The sequence below is a fragment of the Leptidea sinapis genome, chromosome 17 (genome assembly GCF_905404315.1).
Source record: "Leptidea sinapis chromosome 17, ilLepSina1.1, whole genome shotgun sequence".
Lineage (NCBI taxonomy): Eukaryota > Metazoa > Arthropoda > Insecta > Lepidoptera > Pieridae > Leptidea > Leptidea sinapis.
This window is the reverse complement of record NC_066281.1, coordinates 8,706,956-8,727,029: the sequence shown is the minus strand read 5'-3', so window position 1 is coordinate 8,727,029 and position 20,074 is coordinate 8,706,956. Positions and strand designations below refer to the sequence as shown.

At 34.5% G+C, this 20,074-nt stretch overlaps 2 protein-coding genes and 1 long non-coding RNA gene across 7 annotated transcripts; 1 reads left to right on the top strand and 2 right to left on the bottom strand.

Annotated features, from left to right (window-relative positions):
- The first annotated feature begins 1,214 nt into the window (after positions 1 to 1,214).
- Positions 1,215 to 11,943, top strand: LOC126968976 (transmembrane protein 231). 3 transcript variants are annotated; one of them, XM_050814235.1, is made up of 5 exons: positions 1,215 to 1,348; positions 7,814 to 7,974; positions 8,680 to 8,808; positions 10,635 to 10,863; positions 11,675 to 11,943. In XM_050814235.1, the coding sequence occupies exons 2-5, from the start codon at positions 7,927 to 7,929 to the stop codon at positions 11,941 to 11,943; spliced, it is 675 nt and encodes a 224-aa protein (XP_050670192.1). In that variant the 5' UTR covers positions 1,215 to 1,348; positions 7,814 to 7,926. The 3 variants fall into 3 exon arrangements, with proteins under 3 accessions (XP_050670192.1, XP_050670190.1, XP_050670191.1); XM_050814233.1 differs by lacking the exon at positions 1,215 to 1,348 and adding an exon at positions 2,888 to 3,123; XM_050814234.1 differs by lacking the exon at positions 1,215 to 1,348 and having other exon boundaries at positions 7,407 to 7,974.
- A 44-nt stretch (positions 11,944 to 11,987) lies between these two features.
- Positions 11,988 to 13,996, bottom strand: LOC126969003 (mitochondrial import inner membrane translocase subunit Tim21). Its single transcript, XM_050814268.1, has 3 exons — positions 13,512 to 13,996; positions 13,248 to 13,430; positions 11,988 to 12,252 (listed from the first exon to the last, which is right to left on the bottom strand). Exons 1-3 carry the CDS (start codon positions 13,875 to 13,877, stop codon positions 12,100 to 12,102), a joined length of 702 nt encoding a protein of 233 aa, XP_050670225.1. The 5' UTR covers positions 13,878 to 13,996; the 3' UTR covers positions 11,988 to 12,099.
- A 2,356-nt stretch (positions 13,997 to 16,352) lies between these two features.
- On the bottom strand, positions 16,353 to 19,938 carry LOC126969025 (uncharacterized). Of its 3 annotated transcripts, none has more exons than XR_007730319.1 (4): positions 18,664 to 19,938; positions 17,825 to 18,021; positions 17,344 to 17,412; positions 16,353 to 16,764 (listed from the first exon to the last, which is right to left on the bottom strand). It is a non-coding gene; the product is annotated as an uncharacterized LOC126969025 (long non-coding RNA). The 3 variants fall into 3 exon arrangements; XR_007730317.1 differs by having other exon boundaries at positions 17,377 to 17,412; XR_007730318.1 differs by lacking the exon at positions 17,344 to 17,412 and having other exon boundaries at positions 18,664 to 19,934.
- Between the last annotated feature and the right edge of the window lie 136 nt (positions 19,939 to 20,074).

Genomic DNA, 20,074 nt, shown 5'->3' with positions numbered 1-20,074 from the left:
TCTACAATTATGAAGGACCTGAGAATTTAAGTTTCTATATATTCAAATCAAATCAAAATCACTTCATTCATGTAGAACAAGGAAATGACACTTATGAATGTTAAAAAAAATATTTTTTCTTATTGAATCTACCGCTACTTCGTAAAGGGTTGAGCTAATGAGAAGATGTAGCAAGATACTCATTGCCACTCTTTTAAATTCTAAATTATTTCTATTCTATATAGTCTTTGATAGGGGTCTGTGGTGCAATACGTAGTACCGTTGACTCTCACTACGACGTCCCCGGTTCGATCCTCGCCCGCCACCAATGTGATTTCGGGTTTTGAGTTCATTTGTATATTAGAAGCTTTATAAGTTCGGCAACGCTTCTGTGATTCCTCTGGCGTTACAAGGGAATACGGTGATCACTTACCATCAGGTGACCCGTATGCTAATTTGTCCTCCTTTTCAATTTAAAAAAAGTGTGTGTGTACTTATGTATGCACGCAATAAGATATACTTCTTTAGCCTAACTAACTAGCTAACGAATGTCGCAAACGTCAGAAAATTTTAGGAACCAATTTCACCCTGTTACTTTTGTGTTACAGTGATGCACGCGCATCTTATAATTTCACTCTCATAATATTTTCATAACGCGCCTAAATAAGTATACCTTCATAATACGTTGGAAAATGATAATTGGAATCATATTACAATTCCATGGCCCCTATTATTATAGTCAGTACGATTACAATGCCAGTAAGCTGATACTGTGTGCAAAACATTCATAGCAGTTGACCACGACAAAAGGTAAGTGTTAAATTTGCAAACCGCTTTTTATCTCTTTAGACTAGTTTGCATTTTCTATTTAACGAGATTTTCAATTGTCATTACATAATAGTACCATATAACGCTGCAAATTAGCCAACCTTGTACAAATTTGCCTATTTCGTTTAAATCTCGATATATCACGTTTGCTTACTTTTTTCTTGTTTTCTACCATTCTGTAGTAAGGTCCTGTTACGAAGGAAAATATGGTTTATCTTTCAATCGACATTCATTACGTGTATTAAGTTTCGCTTATTAATTTAAAATAATGTGGTAAGTATACACTTTCGCAAAACCCTTAGGGGGTTGTTTTTGCTGTAGGTATACAAGTAGATAACCCATATTATTCTATTAATAGCAGTTGGATGACAAAATGAGTAAAAACAGACGGAGCTGAAGAAAACCTGGAGCTCGAAGTTATGCGGATTACTCCATCGAAATGTTGCACAACGGAGCAGATCTCGTGCGAAATAAAATAATTCATATGAAGCAGAGAAGCAATTTGGGATCTCTCGGCAGGATATCTGGCCGCAGCATACAGGTCGTTGTCGACGGTTATTGCTCGAACCCGAAGCCCGTCAACGCTGGAGTGCCACAAGGCTGTGTGTTATCTCCCACGCTGTTTCTTCTGCATATCAATGACATCTTGGACACCTCCAACATACATTGCTATGCAGACGACAGCACTGGTGCAGGTCTCTCTCGGGAAATCATCGACCAGTGCCGGGCCAGCTTCAAAGAAGCTGGGCGTCATTAATGGAGCACGGCAATACTTCAAGCCGGCGAACATTCTAGTGCTCTACAAAGCGCAGGTCCGGGCTCATATTGCTGTCATCTCTGGTCTGGTGCACCGCAGTATCTGCTCGATCCATTTAACCACGTGCAACGCAGAGCAGCTCGAATGGTCGGAGACCCGGTGCTCTGTGAACGGCTGGATCACTTGGCGTTGCGTAGAGACATCGCTTCACTGTGTGTCTTCTACCGCATTTATCACGGGGAGTGTTCCGAAGAGCTGTTTAACCTCATTCCAGCCGCCGAATTTCACCTTTGCACGACACGCCACAAGTAAGGATATCATACCATCTAAATGTGTGGCGGTCCTCCACAGTGCGGTTTTCAAGGAGCTTTCTTCCACGTACTACAAATATGTGGAATGATCTTCCTTGTGCGGTGTTTCCGGGACGATACCACATGGGTACCTTTAAAAAGGCGTGTACACCTTCCTTAAGGGCAACGGTCCTGTGATTCCTCTGGTGTTGCAAGATAATGTGGGCGGCGGTGATCACTTAACACCAGGTGACCCGTACGCTCGTTTGTCCTCGTATTCTATAAAACAATAGGTTGGATTCCCTGTGTTTACACCTTTGAAAGTTAGATTACCTTAAAAACTATAAGTCGTAGCAACATACTTCCAGGGAATGTTTTATAGAAAATTTAATTAAGAATATTTCGGCCTTTGACAGTTTTTTCATAGTTTTCATGAAAACCTTAAAAATTGGGGCACAAAATAGGGGGAAAGTGGGGAAAAATGTTTCTCGTCGTGTTTCTACTTCTACAATGAGTTATGTATGCCAAAGCTATATATATATACCAAGTTTTAAGCTTTCTTCCGGATGGGACCATATTTCAAGCTTAAGAATGAGCCGTACTAATAGAAAACAACGACATTTAAAAAGAATGAAAAAAAATACAAAATTATTTTATTAACACTTAGATAATTTATACGTCTATACCTATAGACAACGCAACGCATTACAACAGGCCAGGTTTATTACTTTAGTGTGCGTGACTAGCTACGTCTTACACTTGCGATAAGTACCTATGTCACTTTGTTTTAGTGTGCGTGCGTTGCTGAAAATAAACGATAACAGTTCGCCTCTATTTTTTCGACGTGTTCACGGCTGTCAGTCTATTTAGATACCTATAAATTATCTAAGATTAAATTATTATAATAACTTTGCCCACAGGTCATAGAGTTAGTAGTTAGGTAGTACAGCCATAGAGTTTCGTACTGCATAATCTCTTGTCGTTGATTGGCATTTGGTTGCTTAGCAACATCGTCAGTGTTATAGGTACCGATCCCAAAGCATTGATACAAGTCTAAATATAAATAATTTTAAGCTTTACCCATTTTTAAAAGTTAGTAAAATACAAACACAATTGAATCAACTTCAATAATGGGGTTATTTAAGATGTACAGTGACGCTGTGGTAATAGAATACAAAAGTTATTTTCTTTCAAGGGCTATGTTGTTTACATTATTGACAACGATTTTAAATATAGTGTTACCATTTCTCATCGCTCATAAAAGCCGAGGTAAGAATTTATATTTATTTGCAGTTTCTAATTTATAGGTATGAAGGTAGGTATCTACCCAGGTAGCTAGCAGTAAAAAGCTATTTAGATACCTACTTGATACATAATATTATGCTCTGGTTTGCAACGTATTTTTTTTTTACGAAAATACGGGACGAGACGAGGAGGACGTTCAGCTGATAGTAATTGATTCGCCCTGCCCATTACAATGCAGTGCCGCTTAGGATTCTTGAAAAGCGCAAAAATTCTGAGCGGCACCACAATTGCGCTCGTCACCTTGAGACATACCTACGATGTTAAGTCTCATTTGGCCAGTAATTTCACTAGCTACGGCGCCCTTCAGACCGAAACACAGTAATGTTTACACATTACTGCTTCACGGCAGAAATAGTCGCCGTTGTGGTACCCATAATCTAGCCGGTATCCTGTGCAAAGGAGTCTCCCACTGGTAAAATCTGACTGTTTAAGTCCAACACGTCACCCACAACCGTCAAGAATTTGGATGACGAGTGTTGAATTTGGTCAGTCCATCTTGTAGAAGATCCACCGCGCGATCTTTTACCTTCGGTATCTCCAACCACAATTAATTTTACCAAAGTATCGTCGCCTCTGCACATTGTGCAGATAGACAAGGGAAATTGCTTAGCGGCCGTTTCCAATATCGTATCTCTAGTTACATTGCTGTCACCATTTAATGATAAGTTCTATGTATTCAAATTCAAATATTTTTATTCAAAATAGGATTTAAAATCACCTATTGAAACGTCAAAAACTAATGCTGTCACCATTTAATGATAAGTTCTATGTATTCAAATTCAAATATTTTTATTCAAAATAGGATTTAAAATCACCTATTGAAACGTCAAAAACTACCACCCATTCAAAAGAGACTGCCTCAGACCTGAGAAGAATGGGCGCAAGAAACTCAGCGGGCTTTTTTTTAATATAAAATATGGATTACAATGTAATATCGTACAATAAACAATTATAATTAAAGAGCCTGAGGGTGTTTGCTTTATTCCCAAAATCGTTTATTTTATCCATAGTTATGTCCAATATAGTTATAGTCCAATGCCGGTAGTTAATTGAAATGTTAGTAAGCGTAAAAGGATTGATTTGTAAGTTAAACTGAGGATAGAGAGGTTATTGAAAACGGCCGTAGATCATTTTTATACGTCTAGATAGACTATGACAGCTGTGAAAACGTCGAATAAAATGTAGAACTAACCTCTATTTTGAGCAATTCACGCACACTAACACAAAGTGTCATACAAATCGCGAGTGTAAGACGTAGCTGTACGTTGTAATGCTTTAAAAGCAAGTGGCTCTATCTAATATATAAAATTCTCGTATCATGGTGTTAAACATTGAACTCCTCCGAAACGGCTTGACCGATTCTCATGAAATTTTGAGTGCATATTGGGTAGGTCTGAGAATCGGACAATATCTATTCTTCATCCCCTTAAATGTTAAGGGTGGTCCACACGATTTTTTTTTTAATTATTTTGTCATTTTTTTTTTTTTGATTATGAGTCAGCATTAAAAATACATACAACTTCAAATTTTCACCCATCTACGATCAACAGTTACTTTTGTATCGCGATTTTAATATCGGCAATACAACGTTTGCTGGGTCAGCTAGTAAATATATGTTTATAGCGTATAAATTATGTAAGTGTTTAATAATAAAATTATTTTGGTGTAAATTAGCTTATTAATATTAATAAATTATTTTCAAATAAGTCAGCAAAATATCATAATGAAATGTTCCTGGCCAGTTTTCATTGGTTATCTAACAGCAAGAGTCTATCTAGACGTTTGGAATTGTTTGTCTATTAGCTAGTATATTGTAACACCCTTATTCATAATGGTCCGCTTACTTTAAACAGCCGCTTAGGAGTGTTTTTTCTCATTCTGACTTAGGTCAATAGAAGAAGACAGAGTGAGAATTTGCAATGCTTTAAGTTAGCAGAATATTACGAATAAGGGGGTAACTCTTTGGTATGAATATTTAGTTTGGTATTATTATTATTAATGCGTATTTTAAATGAAATACTTTTCATACATTTCATCTATGGATGTAACGGAATTATTCTACGTGATTATCACCCACTTTAAGTACTTATAGATTTACACTTGTATCAAGGACCGATAACAATGCAATATTTATACAACTTTAGCATTGTAATCTAACCAGGATTAGTAGCAGAGATATTTAAAAATTACTGACAAAATACAAGTACCTTTGATGTTTTAATGATAGATGATTTATACGTCTAGATAGACAGTCTATCGAGATGTATAATTTAATTTTATAACAGGTGTGGACACGTCGAAAAAATAGAGGCGAACTGTTAACGTCCTTTTCAGCAACGCACGCACTCTAAAACAAAGTGACATAGGTACTTATCGCAAGTGTAAGACGTAGCTTGTCAAGCACACTAAAGTAATAAACCTGGCCTGTTGTAATGCGTTGCGTTGGCTCTATAGGTATAGACGTATAAATTATCTAAGTGTTAATAAAATAATTATGTATTTTTTTTTTCATTCTTTTTAAATGTCGTTGTTTTCTATTAGTACGGCTCATTCTCAAGCTTGAAATACGGTCCAATCCGGAAGAAAGCTTAAAACTTGGTATATATATATATAGCTTTGGCATACATAACTCAATGTAGAAGTAGAAACACGTCGAGAAACATTTTTCCCCACTTTCCCCCTATTTTGTGCCCCAATTTTTAAAGTTTTCATGAAAACGGTCAAAGCTATGAAAAAACTGCCAAAGGCCGAAATGTTCTTAATTCAATTTCCTACAAAACATTCCCTGGAAGTATGTTGCTACGACTTATAGTTTTTAAAGTAATCTAACTTTCATACATGACAAGTGTGTGTGCACACTAAAGTAATAAACCTGGCGTGTTTTGATGCGCTGCCTAACAGCTATAGTCTTATCTAGACTCATGCCTATACATTTTCTAAGGTTTTAATAGTAAAAATATGAATGAAGAACGATTGACGAAGAAAGTGTATAAGGCCAGTGTGAATGAAAGTGTTGGAAGGGGTAGACCTAGGCGGACGTTTCAAGATCAAATCAGGGACGTCTTGAAAAAAGGCCAGGTCAAGAGTACCCTAAACCGGAGAGCATGTATGAAAGGAATAATGAAAGTGGACGAAGCGAAAGAAGTATGTAAGGATCGTAGCAAGTGGAAAGAAGTGGTCTCTGCCTACCCCTACGGGAAAGAGGCGTGATTTTATGTATGTATGTATTAATAGTAAAAATAGATTTTATATCAGTTTATAAAGATTTACTAGATTTTTTTAAATATTATAACAGTTTCTTCTATAGCGATATAAGGTCCACGAGTTTATTGTAAGGTAATTAAAAAATCTCAGTGAAATAACGGTCGAGAACACGTTCATACAAGAAAAACCTTTAAATACAGTAGACCGCTAATAGCTATTTGCAATGCAAACAATTCATTCAATCAACTGAGGTGAATGTGGGAATACCTGAATGCTCATTGGTCAGGTAACGATTATGGGTTATAAGGTCGTACCAATCTACAAGTTCATGGATGATACGGTACTCGAACCCGCGCCTCTCGGTTTCCGGCTCTTACCAAATGAGCTAACCGTCCGAGTGACGCATGGATCGTATATCTTTGGTATGTCTTATCTATATTTAATCTCAGAATTGACGCATATCACTTAAAAATAACAAACCGTTAGGCCTATATTACACCGGGACACCACGGTGGCGCAACCAGTCGCCGTTACCAACAAAATGTATACAGCTCTATAGGGAGTTACTGACCTGGTGTTCGTTTGGTGGCGCGACCAGCTCGGACGAGTCATGACTTTGTCTGTGTGGTGTCCCGGTGAAATATAGCCTTTGAGACTTAAGATCTGAACCATTCTGACGTTGATAGAATTTTTTTTTTATAATAATAAGGGACAAGACGAGCAGGACGTTCAGCTGATGGTATTGATACGCCACGCCCATTACAATGCAGTGCCGCTCAGGATTCTCAAAAAACCCAAAAATTCTGAGCGGCACTACAATTGCGCTCGTCACCTTGAGACATAAGATGTTAAGCCTCATTTGCCCAGTAATTTCACTAGCTACATTACTGCTTCACGGCAGAAATAGGCGCCGTGGCCGCACCACTGGGAGGCTCCTTTGCACAGGAAGCCGGCTAGATAGAAAATTGTGAATGTGAAATTCAAAAGGTCTCTGTGTAGTTGACTAACGGCCGTACCCAATATTCAGTCTATCTCTTGAGACTTTTCTGTGCCAATAAACTTATCGACGGTAACTCACCTTATCCGTACACGCTGTCTGTCAATGGGACGCCGTATAGCTTACCAGCGATAGAAGTTTGTATGGAAATTGCAATTCACGCGTCCCAATATAAGGCGATAAGAATGACTTATCGGGTATATTGGGACAGCCTCAGATTATTGACAGCTAATTACTGACAGTAGAAGGTAGTAATCTCTAAAAGTTATCTCTATATGTAGATAGTATATTAGGAACGGCCGTAACTCACAAAAGCCCAGAATGTTCGACTATAAAACATTCTCAAAAGGGGTTGAACCCATGCCGAATACAAAATAAGGGCACAGTAAACGAGGATATCCGGGGCAAGTTGCCCATTAATATCTGTAACGAAATCTTATTTCGATATTTTAGGTTTTTGGCTGAAGTCAAACTATTTCTATGAGCAACCAACTGTGCGTTCAACATATGAGTATTTGTTTATCGGTGATACTGAAGATGCAAGCTTTAGCATTGTGTGTGGTGAAATGAAAGCGTTGCCAATGAATAATCAGGAATACTGTTCTGAAGTACAGGTAAATAAAAAAATTCATAAAATAAAACTGAATAATTATATAGAAATGGTTGCAAATTCGATCCTGTTTCAAAGTCTGGGTGGGACATACAAAACATTCTTCATTCTTCAAGATTATCCGAAAATTAATGAAGATTGGTCCATCTACATTTTTAATCTACACTAGGGAACATATACAAAATCGATATATTAACATACAATATTTAGAGATGTTCCGGGAAGTAGGCATGTTTCATTAATAAATACCAACCACTTTTACCTAATTGTAAGGACAATTAAGTGCATATTTCACATTTCTCATTTTTATTGCTTCACATTACATTTATTGTAGTTGAAATGATTTGTAATAGGATGAAACTGTAAATGTTGATGTAACAGAGTGGCAATGAGTTTCTTGCCACTTCTTCTCATTAAAGCTCAAACTTTTGCGAAGTGGCGGTAAATCTAAAAAGAAAAGAAAACTTTTCATTCATAAGTGTTATTTCCTTGACCTACATGAATAAAGTGATTATGATTTGATTTAACTTATTATAAAAATCTCCCCTGCACTCAAATTGAATATGAAAACAAAATCAACAGTGCATTAGTTATAAATTAAAATGTAATTGTCAGCAGGAATCACAACATACCATCTAGTGTGCAATGATTACCCATTTTTAACTATCTCGCAAAAACAATCAATTTAATTAGTGTTTTCTGATTTCAGATTGAAGAATATGACTATAACAAGGATAGGAAAGTCGATATGATAAACTTTAAGTTAAGTTTAAATATACCTATAGAACATACTTTGTCATCGATTACATTGCTTATAGGCTTAGATTTATATTTAACGGTAAGTTTTCTCATGTATGTACTACAAGTTACAAATTATATCTGGACCTGATGTCGATGACGTCACATCGTCGCTTTGTACGGTGTGCAAAACAAACAAGCATCACTATGATATTATTATTGTAAATAAGTAACCAACGATTATTTTTTCAGTATTAGAGATTGATGTAAATTGTAAAGCAAGTAAATTCAAACCAATTTTCGGTGGATGTTTGCATAGTAATGTACCTCATATATTTTTTTTAGTTTTATCTTTCCCTTATTTTAGAAGTTGACACGTTTTACCACTTTGGAAGTGTCTCTCTAAGCAAGATCTGAGATTTTAGAAACCTCAATATCATTTTTCAAGACCTGTCCATAGATACCCCACACGTATGGATTTGATGTAAAAAATTGTTCGAGTTTCAGTTCTAAGTATAACTTTGGCGAACCCCCAAAATTTGTTTTTTTTTTACGTGAAAATCTTAATGCGGTTCACAGAATACATCTACTTACCAAGTTTCAACAGTATAGTTCTTATACATTCGAAAGAGTGACTGTGACATACGGACGGACAGATAGAGAGATACATGACGAATCTATAAGAGTTCCGAATTTTGCCATTTGGCTACAAAACCCTAACAAAGTAGTGATAGCACGAAATTAACACATGTACATTACGGTAGTGAAACTGCAAACAGTACTGACGCAACAGGACGTGCACGAGGGGGTGAAAGGGGAACGGGAAGGGGGCTTCACGTTCCGCTTCACGTTCCATCGAGGTCCAGAGATAATGTGGCAATGTTGTATTGACAGTGACGGATTAAGACTACTTGATGCCCTAAGTAATCCATGCCTATGGGCCCCCCTATCTGTATGTCAACAAGAATCGGTCTTTAAACCTTTACCGCCTAAAAACATTAGTTTTTTGTAAAATAAGATGATGAGATGTAACGTATTTTAGAAGTGCAGTAGGTGCGACAACAATAAAGACCAAAGCCTAATTTATTTATTTATTGAAATGCGCCTTGCGGATTTTCCGAACATTGAATTCACGCAAGATAGTATTAACGTCTAACGTTTTTAACATATCGGACTCTATGCACAATATGGATATATATCATGTTTATCCTTTTTTCATTTTTTTATATTTTTAATTTGAAAAAGAACGTTCCGCTGAGCAATTTGTAATTATCTATATATGTATATAAAAATGATTTGCTGTTCGTTAGTCTCGCTAAAACTCGAGAACGGCTGGACCGATTTGGCTAATTTTGGTCTTGAATTATTTGTGGAAGTCCAGAGAAGGTTTAAAAGGCGAATAAATAGGAAAATGCTGCTAAATTAAATAAAAACAACAAATTTGTTTTTCCTTTGATGTGTCCATACATAATTTCTATGAGAGAATTTATTGACGGACGGTTTGACAGTTCTGCTGTGAAACAATTTCATTACGACAGCAGTGTGCATATTTTACGAAGTAATTCTTGATGTTATGGTATATTATTGACAAATTCATATAAAAACATTATTTTATTTATTATATACAGAACAACGTCTGTCGGGTCAGCTAGTAAGCAATAAAAATATAGGCAGGACTGTTTCCACATTAGGGAAATGACTGTGGTTTCCCTAATGTGGAAAAAATGTGGAGTGGGGTTATGACTCTAGTTCAGGCTCTATATCAACTTAAAACGCACGAATTTTCAAATTAGTCCTTGAAACTTTTTTTGGTGACGTGAGAGTGAGACATGATGCCCTAAGGACGGATTTTTTTTGGTGCTTCTTCTGGTGCCCCCTCAGATTTGATGCCTTAGGCAATTGCTTAATTTGAGTAATACATTTCAGACAATATGTCCATTACAAATGCAAAGTGTAGCACTAATTAACAAGGATTTTGCCGCACCATCAAACAGACTCGCATATTATGGGAACCTGGAGCTGTATCAAACATCACACCTGCCATGCCGGAGAAATTTTATAGATACAACATACAATGTATCAATTTTTAACATTGACAATCGTCAACAAACAAATATCCAGGATTTTATCGTACAAAATTATGTAGACAGAGAAGGTATGTTCATAAATAATAATATATATGTATATCGTTATATCTCAATACAGGTTAATACTATACAAAAAGCCAGTTACCAATAGGAGGCTACTTTGCACAGGATGCCGGCTAGATTATAGGTACCACAACGGCGCCTATATCTGCCGTGAAGTAGTAATGTGTAAGCATTACTGTTTCGGTCTGAAGGGCGCCGTAGCTAGTGAAATTACTGGGCAAATGAGACCTAACATCTTATGTCTCAAAGTGACGAGCGCAATTGTAGTGCCACTTAGAATTTTTGGGTTTTTCAAGAATCAAGAAAGAGTAGCACTGCATTTTAACGGGCAGGGCGTATCAATTACCATCAGCTGAATATCCTACTTGTCCCGTATTTTCATTAAAAAAAAACAAATAGCCAATTTTATTTGTTAATTAAACATGGAAGATAGAATGATGTAGTGAATCAAGCTACTAGAGTTTTAGGTCTTGTACTAATAATACCTGAAAAATAAAAATATTCAACATCACTAAATAAGTAAGAAAATTACACCTTCCTTAAAGGCTAGCAATGCTCCTGTGTTCCTCTGGTGTTGCAAGAGATTGTGGGTTGCGGTGATCACTTAATAACAGGTGACCTGTACACTTGTTTTTCCTCCTACTCCATAAAAAAAAAACAAAATAACAGATGTTGCTATGCTTCATGGTCTTAACCACAACATCATTGGCTTAAATTAAATTTACAATAAGTGCAATATACCTGCTCCAGCTTAAAGATAAAAAACATTAATTGAGCTCATAAAATACTCTTTTAACATTTAAATATTTTTTTCAGTGATATATAGGGCCAATCCTTTGTATATAAAACATCAGATTGGCAATACACGTACAATGGACATAGAAATATATTTGAAAGTTCCAGAAACAAAAGTGCTATATATACCAAGTATATTACAAGAATTAAGATGGGCCTGGCCTCAATATCTTTCGTTGGTTCTCGTATTATATTGGTTATTTGACAAAATCAAAAGATTTGTTTTTAATCACCGCTTACTAATGGCTTGGGAGATTGTACCTTGGAAGAAAATAAATAAAGAAATTTAAATATGATGTGTTTCTAATTCTAGTAATAAATAAGAAATAATAAATATGTTATTGATGTTCGTTGAAAGTCTTAATAATGTATGGATTTTTAATACAATTACATTTCTATGCTTATAAAAGAGTATCTACAATATCTACACATCATAATTATCAACATCATTGTGTCAATGTAAGCGTAGGTAGTTGTCTTTCAAATTGTTCTGGTGTGGCATCAAGTTCCGCTCTATTATCTTCAATAATAAATGTTTTTCCACTGTAGTCGTCTAGGACTACAAGCAGGTATCTGCACATATATTTCCCATTTTCATTCTGTAAAGTATATATTTGTCATTAATTTACAAAGTATGATATTTTGTAAAGTCATAACTAGAAACCGGATTATATACAAATGCATATGCTCTTGCATATTTAGTACCTTTTCAGTGGTAGTTGCATATTTTAGAAAAAAATAATAATTATGCATACTTACGCTCGATCTCTCTCATCATTCGATGCTTTTCATAATAAGTTTAAAGATTGCATTTAAATTTAAATTCTGCCCAGTTTTAATTGTGGAAACAGGAGCCCCTATACCATACCATACATACCAGTAGCCTCAGTAGATGTAGAACGCTCCTATTCCGCTTACAAAAATTTATCAAGCGATTGTAGACACATTTTGTCTACAGAACATTTAGAACAGTACTTAGTAGTACATGTTTTTAAAGGTAAGTCTTAAATTTCATTGTTACCTAAGTAGGTATATCTTGTAATAGTTTTTTTCATAAATATGATTGTCAGTACAAGCCGTTATAAAATGAAATAAAAATATTTGAAAATATGACTTTTTTTTTTCTTTTTAATTGTATGCATATTTGGCCCTTTTTATGGATTTCCATGCATATTTGAGCTATTTGACTTGCATATTTTGGGCATTTTTTTCAGCATATAATCCAGTCTCTAGTGATAACCCTCATGTCTGGGATTAATTACACAAATTAAATTTACAAACAAAATGTATGCCGTGACCTGTCTTGTTCCCTGAGAACACTCTTCCACTGAGCCAACCGTTTGAGTTCAACCAGCCTGAGAGTTAAACGAAGCATATCAAGATTTATGAATGTTCCGTCATTCGATTGGTTGGCTCACTAGAATAGCCCTCACATGGAACAAAATGTCCCACATTATTCATAAAATTTTGTTAATTTGTGTAAATAATTTACAAAGTATTTGTACATCTTTTTGACCCAGCATTTAAGAGACTTTACTTCTCAAAGCTCATTTAACATATAGCTTGATTTGATGAAGTGATTTTTAAACCTTACCTGTTTCATATCAAGTTCAACAACACCTTTGTTTCTAACTCCTTGAATGTAGAACCTCATTCTCATGTGATTAATTCCATCCTTTTCATATATTGCATGACTAACATGAGTTCTTCTTCTCCTTGATGTTTCCTCACCATAACCTTTGATAGGAGCACCTAATGCATCTTCAATTCTTGGATCCTGAAAATAATAATTGTCTTTATCTATAACAATCAATTTATGATATAATTTTTGGAGAATTATTATTTAATGGCTGCTCACATTTTTGCACTTTTCAAGTGCTTCCGAATATATACTATTGGGGCTGTTGCTAGAAAATAATTCTCTAAATACGTAATAAAAAATAACGCCGGTCACTCCAACCCCAACTAATATTATCCCAGTATATGATACTGTTTTCGTGGTCTCTTTTATTTTCTCCCCAATAGGTTTTACATCTCTAGACACTTCACTATGTCCGTTGGCTTCACTTTTTGCTATACCACTCTCTTTCGAACTATAACAACGTATCATTGAAATTCTGGGCAAAGTGGTTCCTGTTCCAGATAAACGTAAACCAAAGTCATTGAAAGCATCAAACTTTTTAGTACTTCTTAGAATAGTTAAAACCTTCGTTATTGTACTCATGACTGTCTATTTATATTTTATTAACTATAAGAAATTAATTTAATAATTTACTAAAGCATTTAAATGAAGATATTTTTTTTCAATCCCACAATAGCATCTATTTATATCTGTCATCTTTAAAATGTCAATGGATTCCCCATTGACAATTGACATTGTTACCTACAAATACCTACATTGTCAATACCGATTCACGAATGCGAATCAGCTGTTGTTTTTTTTTTTTTTAATTTGTTTAGTGGCACGGGATGCAAGTTCATAGGCCAAATTAGCTCTTGTGCTACAGCAGCGTTGCCAGATGTACCGCTTTTCCGCTTTTTACACCGCCTTTCTTGATAATGATCCACCTTCCGCTTTTAAGTGACGCGGTTCCGCTTTTTTTGAGACTAGTTAGTCCCATGTCATGTTCAATTTTGAACAAGTTAAAAATTTACTCGGTTGAATGAATACTTCCAATCTGAAAAGACTGTTGAAACAGTTGTACCTACACGATAAAATGGTGACTTATGGAATGAATGGTGAAAGACGAAATTGGTGAACGGCTGTTCACAAATCTTCCTAACTGCGCGCTCACAGCTCTGTCAGTTCTTATTTCAAATGCAGATTATGAGAGGAAATTTCAAAAATAAATAATATAAAAACTGACAAGCGAAATCGTCTAATTACACCAACAGTCAATGGAGTACATTTGGCGGACCAGGCTTTAAGAAAAAATGAAGGCATCTTCTCCAAACATGTTGGCAAAGATGACTGTGAAACAGATTTACAACATTCCAAAAACAGAGGTCGAAGAGTCAGGAGATAATGCTGAGGATGTGTTTTCCATCGAATAAGAAATAAGAATAAAATTCCTTTTAAACACTCACTTTTTTTTATGATCACTGACATATTCCCTTTAATTTATAAAATCTCTTGTCCTGGTATGAATAAACATATAAAAAAATAAAGCTTATGGAGAAAGAACAATCGATAATGTACCTATAATATATAATGTATAAACAAGAAGATCCGCTTTTTTTGGTGAAAATCCGCATTTTTATAGTACCGCTACCGCATTTTCAACTTTCGTATCTGGCAACACTGTTCTACAGACTGTCAACAGACTTTTTGGCGGGAAGTCAAACAAGGCGGTCATTTTAAAATTTCTTAATAAATAAAATTCATATTTCTTGGTAAATTAATTATTCCAATCTACGAATGGGGTCTCAAAGTGATGGAGATGGCGATGGGGAGTCTTCGGACAAAAAAAAGAAAATACGCGCGGATTTCGGAGAGAGAAATAATGATAAGTATAAAATTTATTTTAAAAGAAATTATACTAGATTATTTCTAGAAAATGTCACATACAGTGACTATACCGTGTATGTTACATCAACGGACGATGAAAAGTTGGGTAATAAAAACCCTATAAAACATACCCAACTCTTTACAGAAAATTTGAGAGGCATAACGAGCATATACAGAATAAATTCACATAAAATTTCTGTTACTTTTCAAAAAGCTGCTGCAGCAAACAGCTTTTAAAATACGACAGTTTTCTAACAAAATATAAATATAGAGCCTTCATACCTGCCCACCTGGTCGAGAAGGTGGGTTTAATCAAATTTGTGCCAACTGATATGTCCAATGAATATATCTATCAAAATATCACTTCAGATGCAGACATAATATGAGTTAAAAGATTCATGAAGAAAGATGAGAATAAAAAGTTAACACCAATGACCACAATAGCTATAACTTTTTCCTCAACAACTTTGCCAAAATATGTATTTTTAAATCTATTTCGATACCAAGTTCTTACATATATTCCACCAATAATTCAATGCTTCAAGTGTTTTAAGTTTAATCACTCAGCCTAAGTGTGCCGAGTCACACAAATGTGCTCCTCTTGTGCGGGCAGTCATTTATACAAAGAATGTACAATGGATACCATGTGTTGCATCAACTGCGGAGGGGCTCACCTAGCAATTTCAGGGGACTGTCCAATAAAATTAGAAGAAAAACGTACACTTATATTAAACCAGAACCGTACATTTCCATCTATTATAAGTAGCAATACTTTAGATGATAAGAATTTTCCAGCACTTAAATCTAATTCCATTGAAAAAAATGTAAATAACCCTAAGTCTATTGTAAATACTAACTCATCAAATAAAAGATGCACTATAGCAGTAAATAATAAATCAGAATTAGAAAAAATAGCAAACAATGAAATTATTCTCAATGCCATTGTGAAATCATTAGTTTCTTTAGCCAACTCACCTTGTAATGAAGCTCTTACAACAAATAGAAAAAGAGATATTTTCTTGAAAAATTTATTATAATATGGATCATAGCTCTAATAAAAATAATCAAAATATAAAGAATTACATTACAGTAGCACAGTTTAATATTCAAAGTGTTAAAAACAAAAAACCTTTATTACTACAATTCCTTTTTGAACAGGATATAGACATTTGTATGTTAAATGAAACATGGTTGAAAGAAAACAGTTGCTTTAATATACCAGACTATAATATAATACTTCAAAACGGACCTAATGGTCATGGAGGTGTAGCTATTTTGATAAAGAGTTCATATAAATATAAAGGTATCCAAACACCATACTATGACCATTTACAAACAGTTGCAATTATTTTAAAACTCAACATTGGCCAAATATCCATGCTGTGTGCATATAGTCCTCCAAGAAGGGGTTGTTTTAAATGCAAGAAATTAAAGCAAATTATAGATAACTTGCCCAAACCCTTAATGTTATCAGGTGATCTTAATGGACATCATGTTGCCTTTGGTTGTAATTCTTCAAACTCCAGGGGAAATTATATTTTCAATTTATTAGATGAGTCCAATCTTTGTATTCTTAACACAGGTACCATAAGTCATAATCCATCTGCAATAGATATAACATGTGTAAGTCCTGATATAGCCCCTTTATGTGAATGGAAAGTACATAATGACCCAATGGGTAGCTACCATTATCCTACAATAACAGATATTCAAACATCAATTGAAAAATATGAAATTGGTAGGACATTTTATATATAGTAGGCAGATTGCTGCAAATATCATACTTTAAGTGAAAAATCATTCAATAAAATAAACTTAGAATCACAAGATTCAATTTATCTTTACAATAAATTTTGTGACATTTTAAACAACATTAAACAAGACTGTATTCCTAAACTTAAAAAAACAAATAATACAAAATCTTATAAAATTAGAAAACCGGTTCCATGGTGGGATAATGAGTGTTCTGAGGCAGTATTTAAAAGTAAAAAAGCATTAGCCTTTTATAGACATTTTCCAGCAATACATAATTATATTGAATACAAAAAAGCTGATGCACAAAAAAAAAGGTTAATATCCGAGAAAAAGAAGGCAGGCTGGACTTCATTATGTGAGTCATTTAATAGGTATACACCAGTTAGCAAGATTTGGAATTACATTCGGAGGTTTAAAAGAATCTCACACAGAAAAACTCCAATAAATGATGAGTGGATACCTTCTCTTTTAGATAAGCTAGCACCTATCTCTCCACCTGAAAAAGATATAAACACAGAAAAGTTCAATCAACTGTTTCAATCAACTGGTAACCTTCATAGCTACTTTCTTACTGAACCCTATACTATGAAAGAGTTTAAAACTGCTCTCAAATCTAGGAAAGACACCACACCAGGTCTTGATGGCATAACATACAAATTAATAAAGAACCTTCACCCTAACACTTTAACTATATTATTAAAAATATATAGGTAACCACTTATGGCTGTCAGAAATTATCCCCGATTCATGGAAAACACAGTGTGTTATCCCTATAATTAAACCTGATAAACCAGCAAATGATTGCAACTCATACAGGCCTATTTCATTATTGTCATGTATAGGAAAATTATTTGAATGCATGTTAAAGTTTAGACTAGAACATTATAGTGAAAGAAATAACATCATACCTAAAGAGCAGTTTGATTTTCGTAAAGGTAGAAGTGCCACAGAACGCTTTACATCCTTAATTTCAGACATCAAAAACTCATTTCATAACCATTCCCATACATTTTGCGCCTTTCTTGATGTTAATGGAGCATTTGATAATGATGAGTTAATGTTAACCCTTTAGTGTTAATTGAGATTCTCACAGCCATTGGAATACCTGGCAAAGTTTGTAAATGGTTATTCAGATTTCTGTATGAGCATACAATGTTCATTAAATTCAATACCTAATGTTTTACATGGACCTAGGCTTATTTATAAAGGAATAATGCAGGGATCTACTATCTCACCCTTATTGTACAACTTGTATACATCTCAAATTAACAGATATTTAACAGATTCATCTGCTAAGTGTCTCTTGTTTGCTGATGACATAGTTGTGTATAGTGTTAGTAAAAATGTAAATAGTGCTGTACAATGCTTGAATAATTCACTTGACCAAATCCATAGATTTTATAGTGACTTAAAACTAGATATTAATGTAAATAAAAGTGGTGCTATGGTTTTCAGTAAAAAAATGGGTAATATACAAGATACTCCTCTAATATATTTTAATGGTAATCCATTGGTTTGGTTGAATGAAAAGAAGTTTTTGGGAATATGGTTGGATACCAAACTGAAGTTTGAGTCTCATATTAATAATATCATTAAAAAATCTTCTAAATGGCTTAACATTATGTGTTCTTTGGTAGGTGTACACTGGGGTTCTGACCCTAAAATATTGTCCATGCTATACAAAAGCATTGTTAGAAGCCACTTTGACTACAGTACCTTAGCATACATGAATACGAATATTACTAACCTCAGGAAGTTAGATTCTATCCAGAATAAGGCTCTCAGGACTATAACAGGAGCTATGTGCTCCACTCCAATAAATGCAATGGAGGCAGAATCTGGCATTTTTCCTCTAAAATTGAGAATGTTACAAATTGCCAATAAGTTTGGCCTTAAGTTATTAGCTAATAACAATAAATTTGTTTTAGATAGAATTCTACCCAAAGAGGATTTTCCTCAGAGTTGCTGTCTAATCTTTCCATTAATGCTACTCAATTGATATCTGATCATATCCCAGACATAATGAACTTAATATTAAATTTAAAAACTTTATGTATAAATGTATATTCATGTAACATGAAACCTTTGTATAATATTGATTTTAGATGTATGAGTAATGATCTTTTTGAAATAGACACTGAAATAGTTTGAAATCAGTCAGAATTCTTAAGCTTTGTAAATAGACAACAACTTTTTTACAAATTATATACACATGGTTCAAAGGTTGCAGGAAATGTCACCTCAGCTTATTATGACTCTCATATAAATAAAACAAAATGTTATAAGATTGATCCCACATGCAGCATATTTACGGCTGAGTGCTATGCAATTTATAAAGCTTTATTGTACATAAAGGATGTAAATAGTAGAAACTTTTTAATTGTTTCTGATAGCTTAAGCTGTATTACAGCTCTGGACAATATGTCAAGTAAGCAATGTTGTAATTATATTTTATTTGATATTACTAAAATTATATTAGAGTTAAAGAATAGTGGCAAATCTGTTACATTTAAGTGGATACCTTCCCACAGTGGTATTTCTGGTAATGAAGTGGTGGATAAAGCAACCCGAGGTGAATTCGATGAAGATCACAGCAAAGTATTAAAAGTTCCTTATACAGACTACCATGAAACATTACAAACAAAGTTGAGAGAGTTGTGGCACAGTTATTGGACACTTATTAGCAGAGAAAAAGGAAAATGGTACACTAAAATATAAGAGACCCCGCCGCTTTTACCATGGTATCACAAACACAAGGATGTCAATAATAGAAATTTTATTGCCACTATAAACCGATTGAGATTCGGTCATTGTAGAATCCCGGCACACCTAGCAAAACTGAAGATAATACCAGAATCAGAGAGTAAATGTAAACACTGTACAACAGATAACACAGCTGATTTAGAACATATGGTCATGAATTGTCAACAGTATAACTTTCATCGTTTAATTTTAGCAGCAGACATTCAAAATATAACATTGGATGATAAGAAGAAAATGCAAACGACACCTTCCACTTTACAAGACATTTTGTGCAATTTATCGTTATACAAGCCATTGTACAAATTTATTGTAAATACTATAGGAAAAATTTAACTTTGTTATCTTAGTAATAAGTTTGGCCTACGGACTTGCATCCCGTGCCACTAAATAAATTT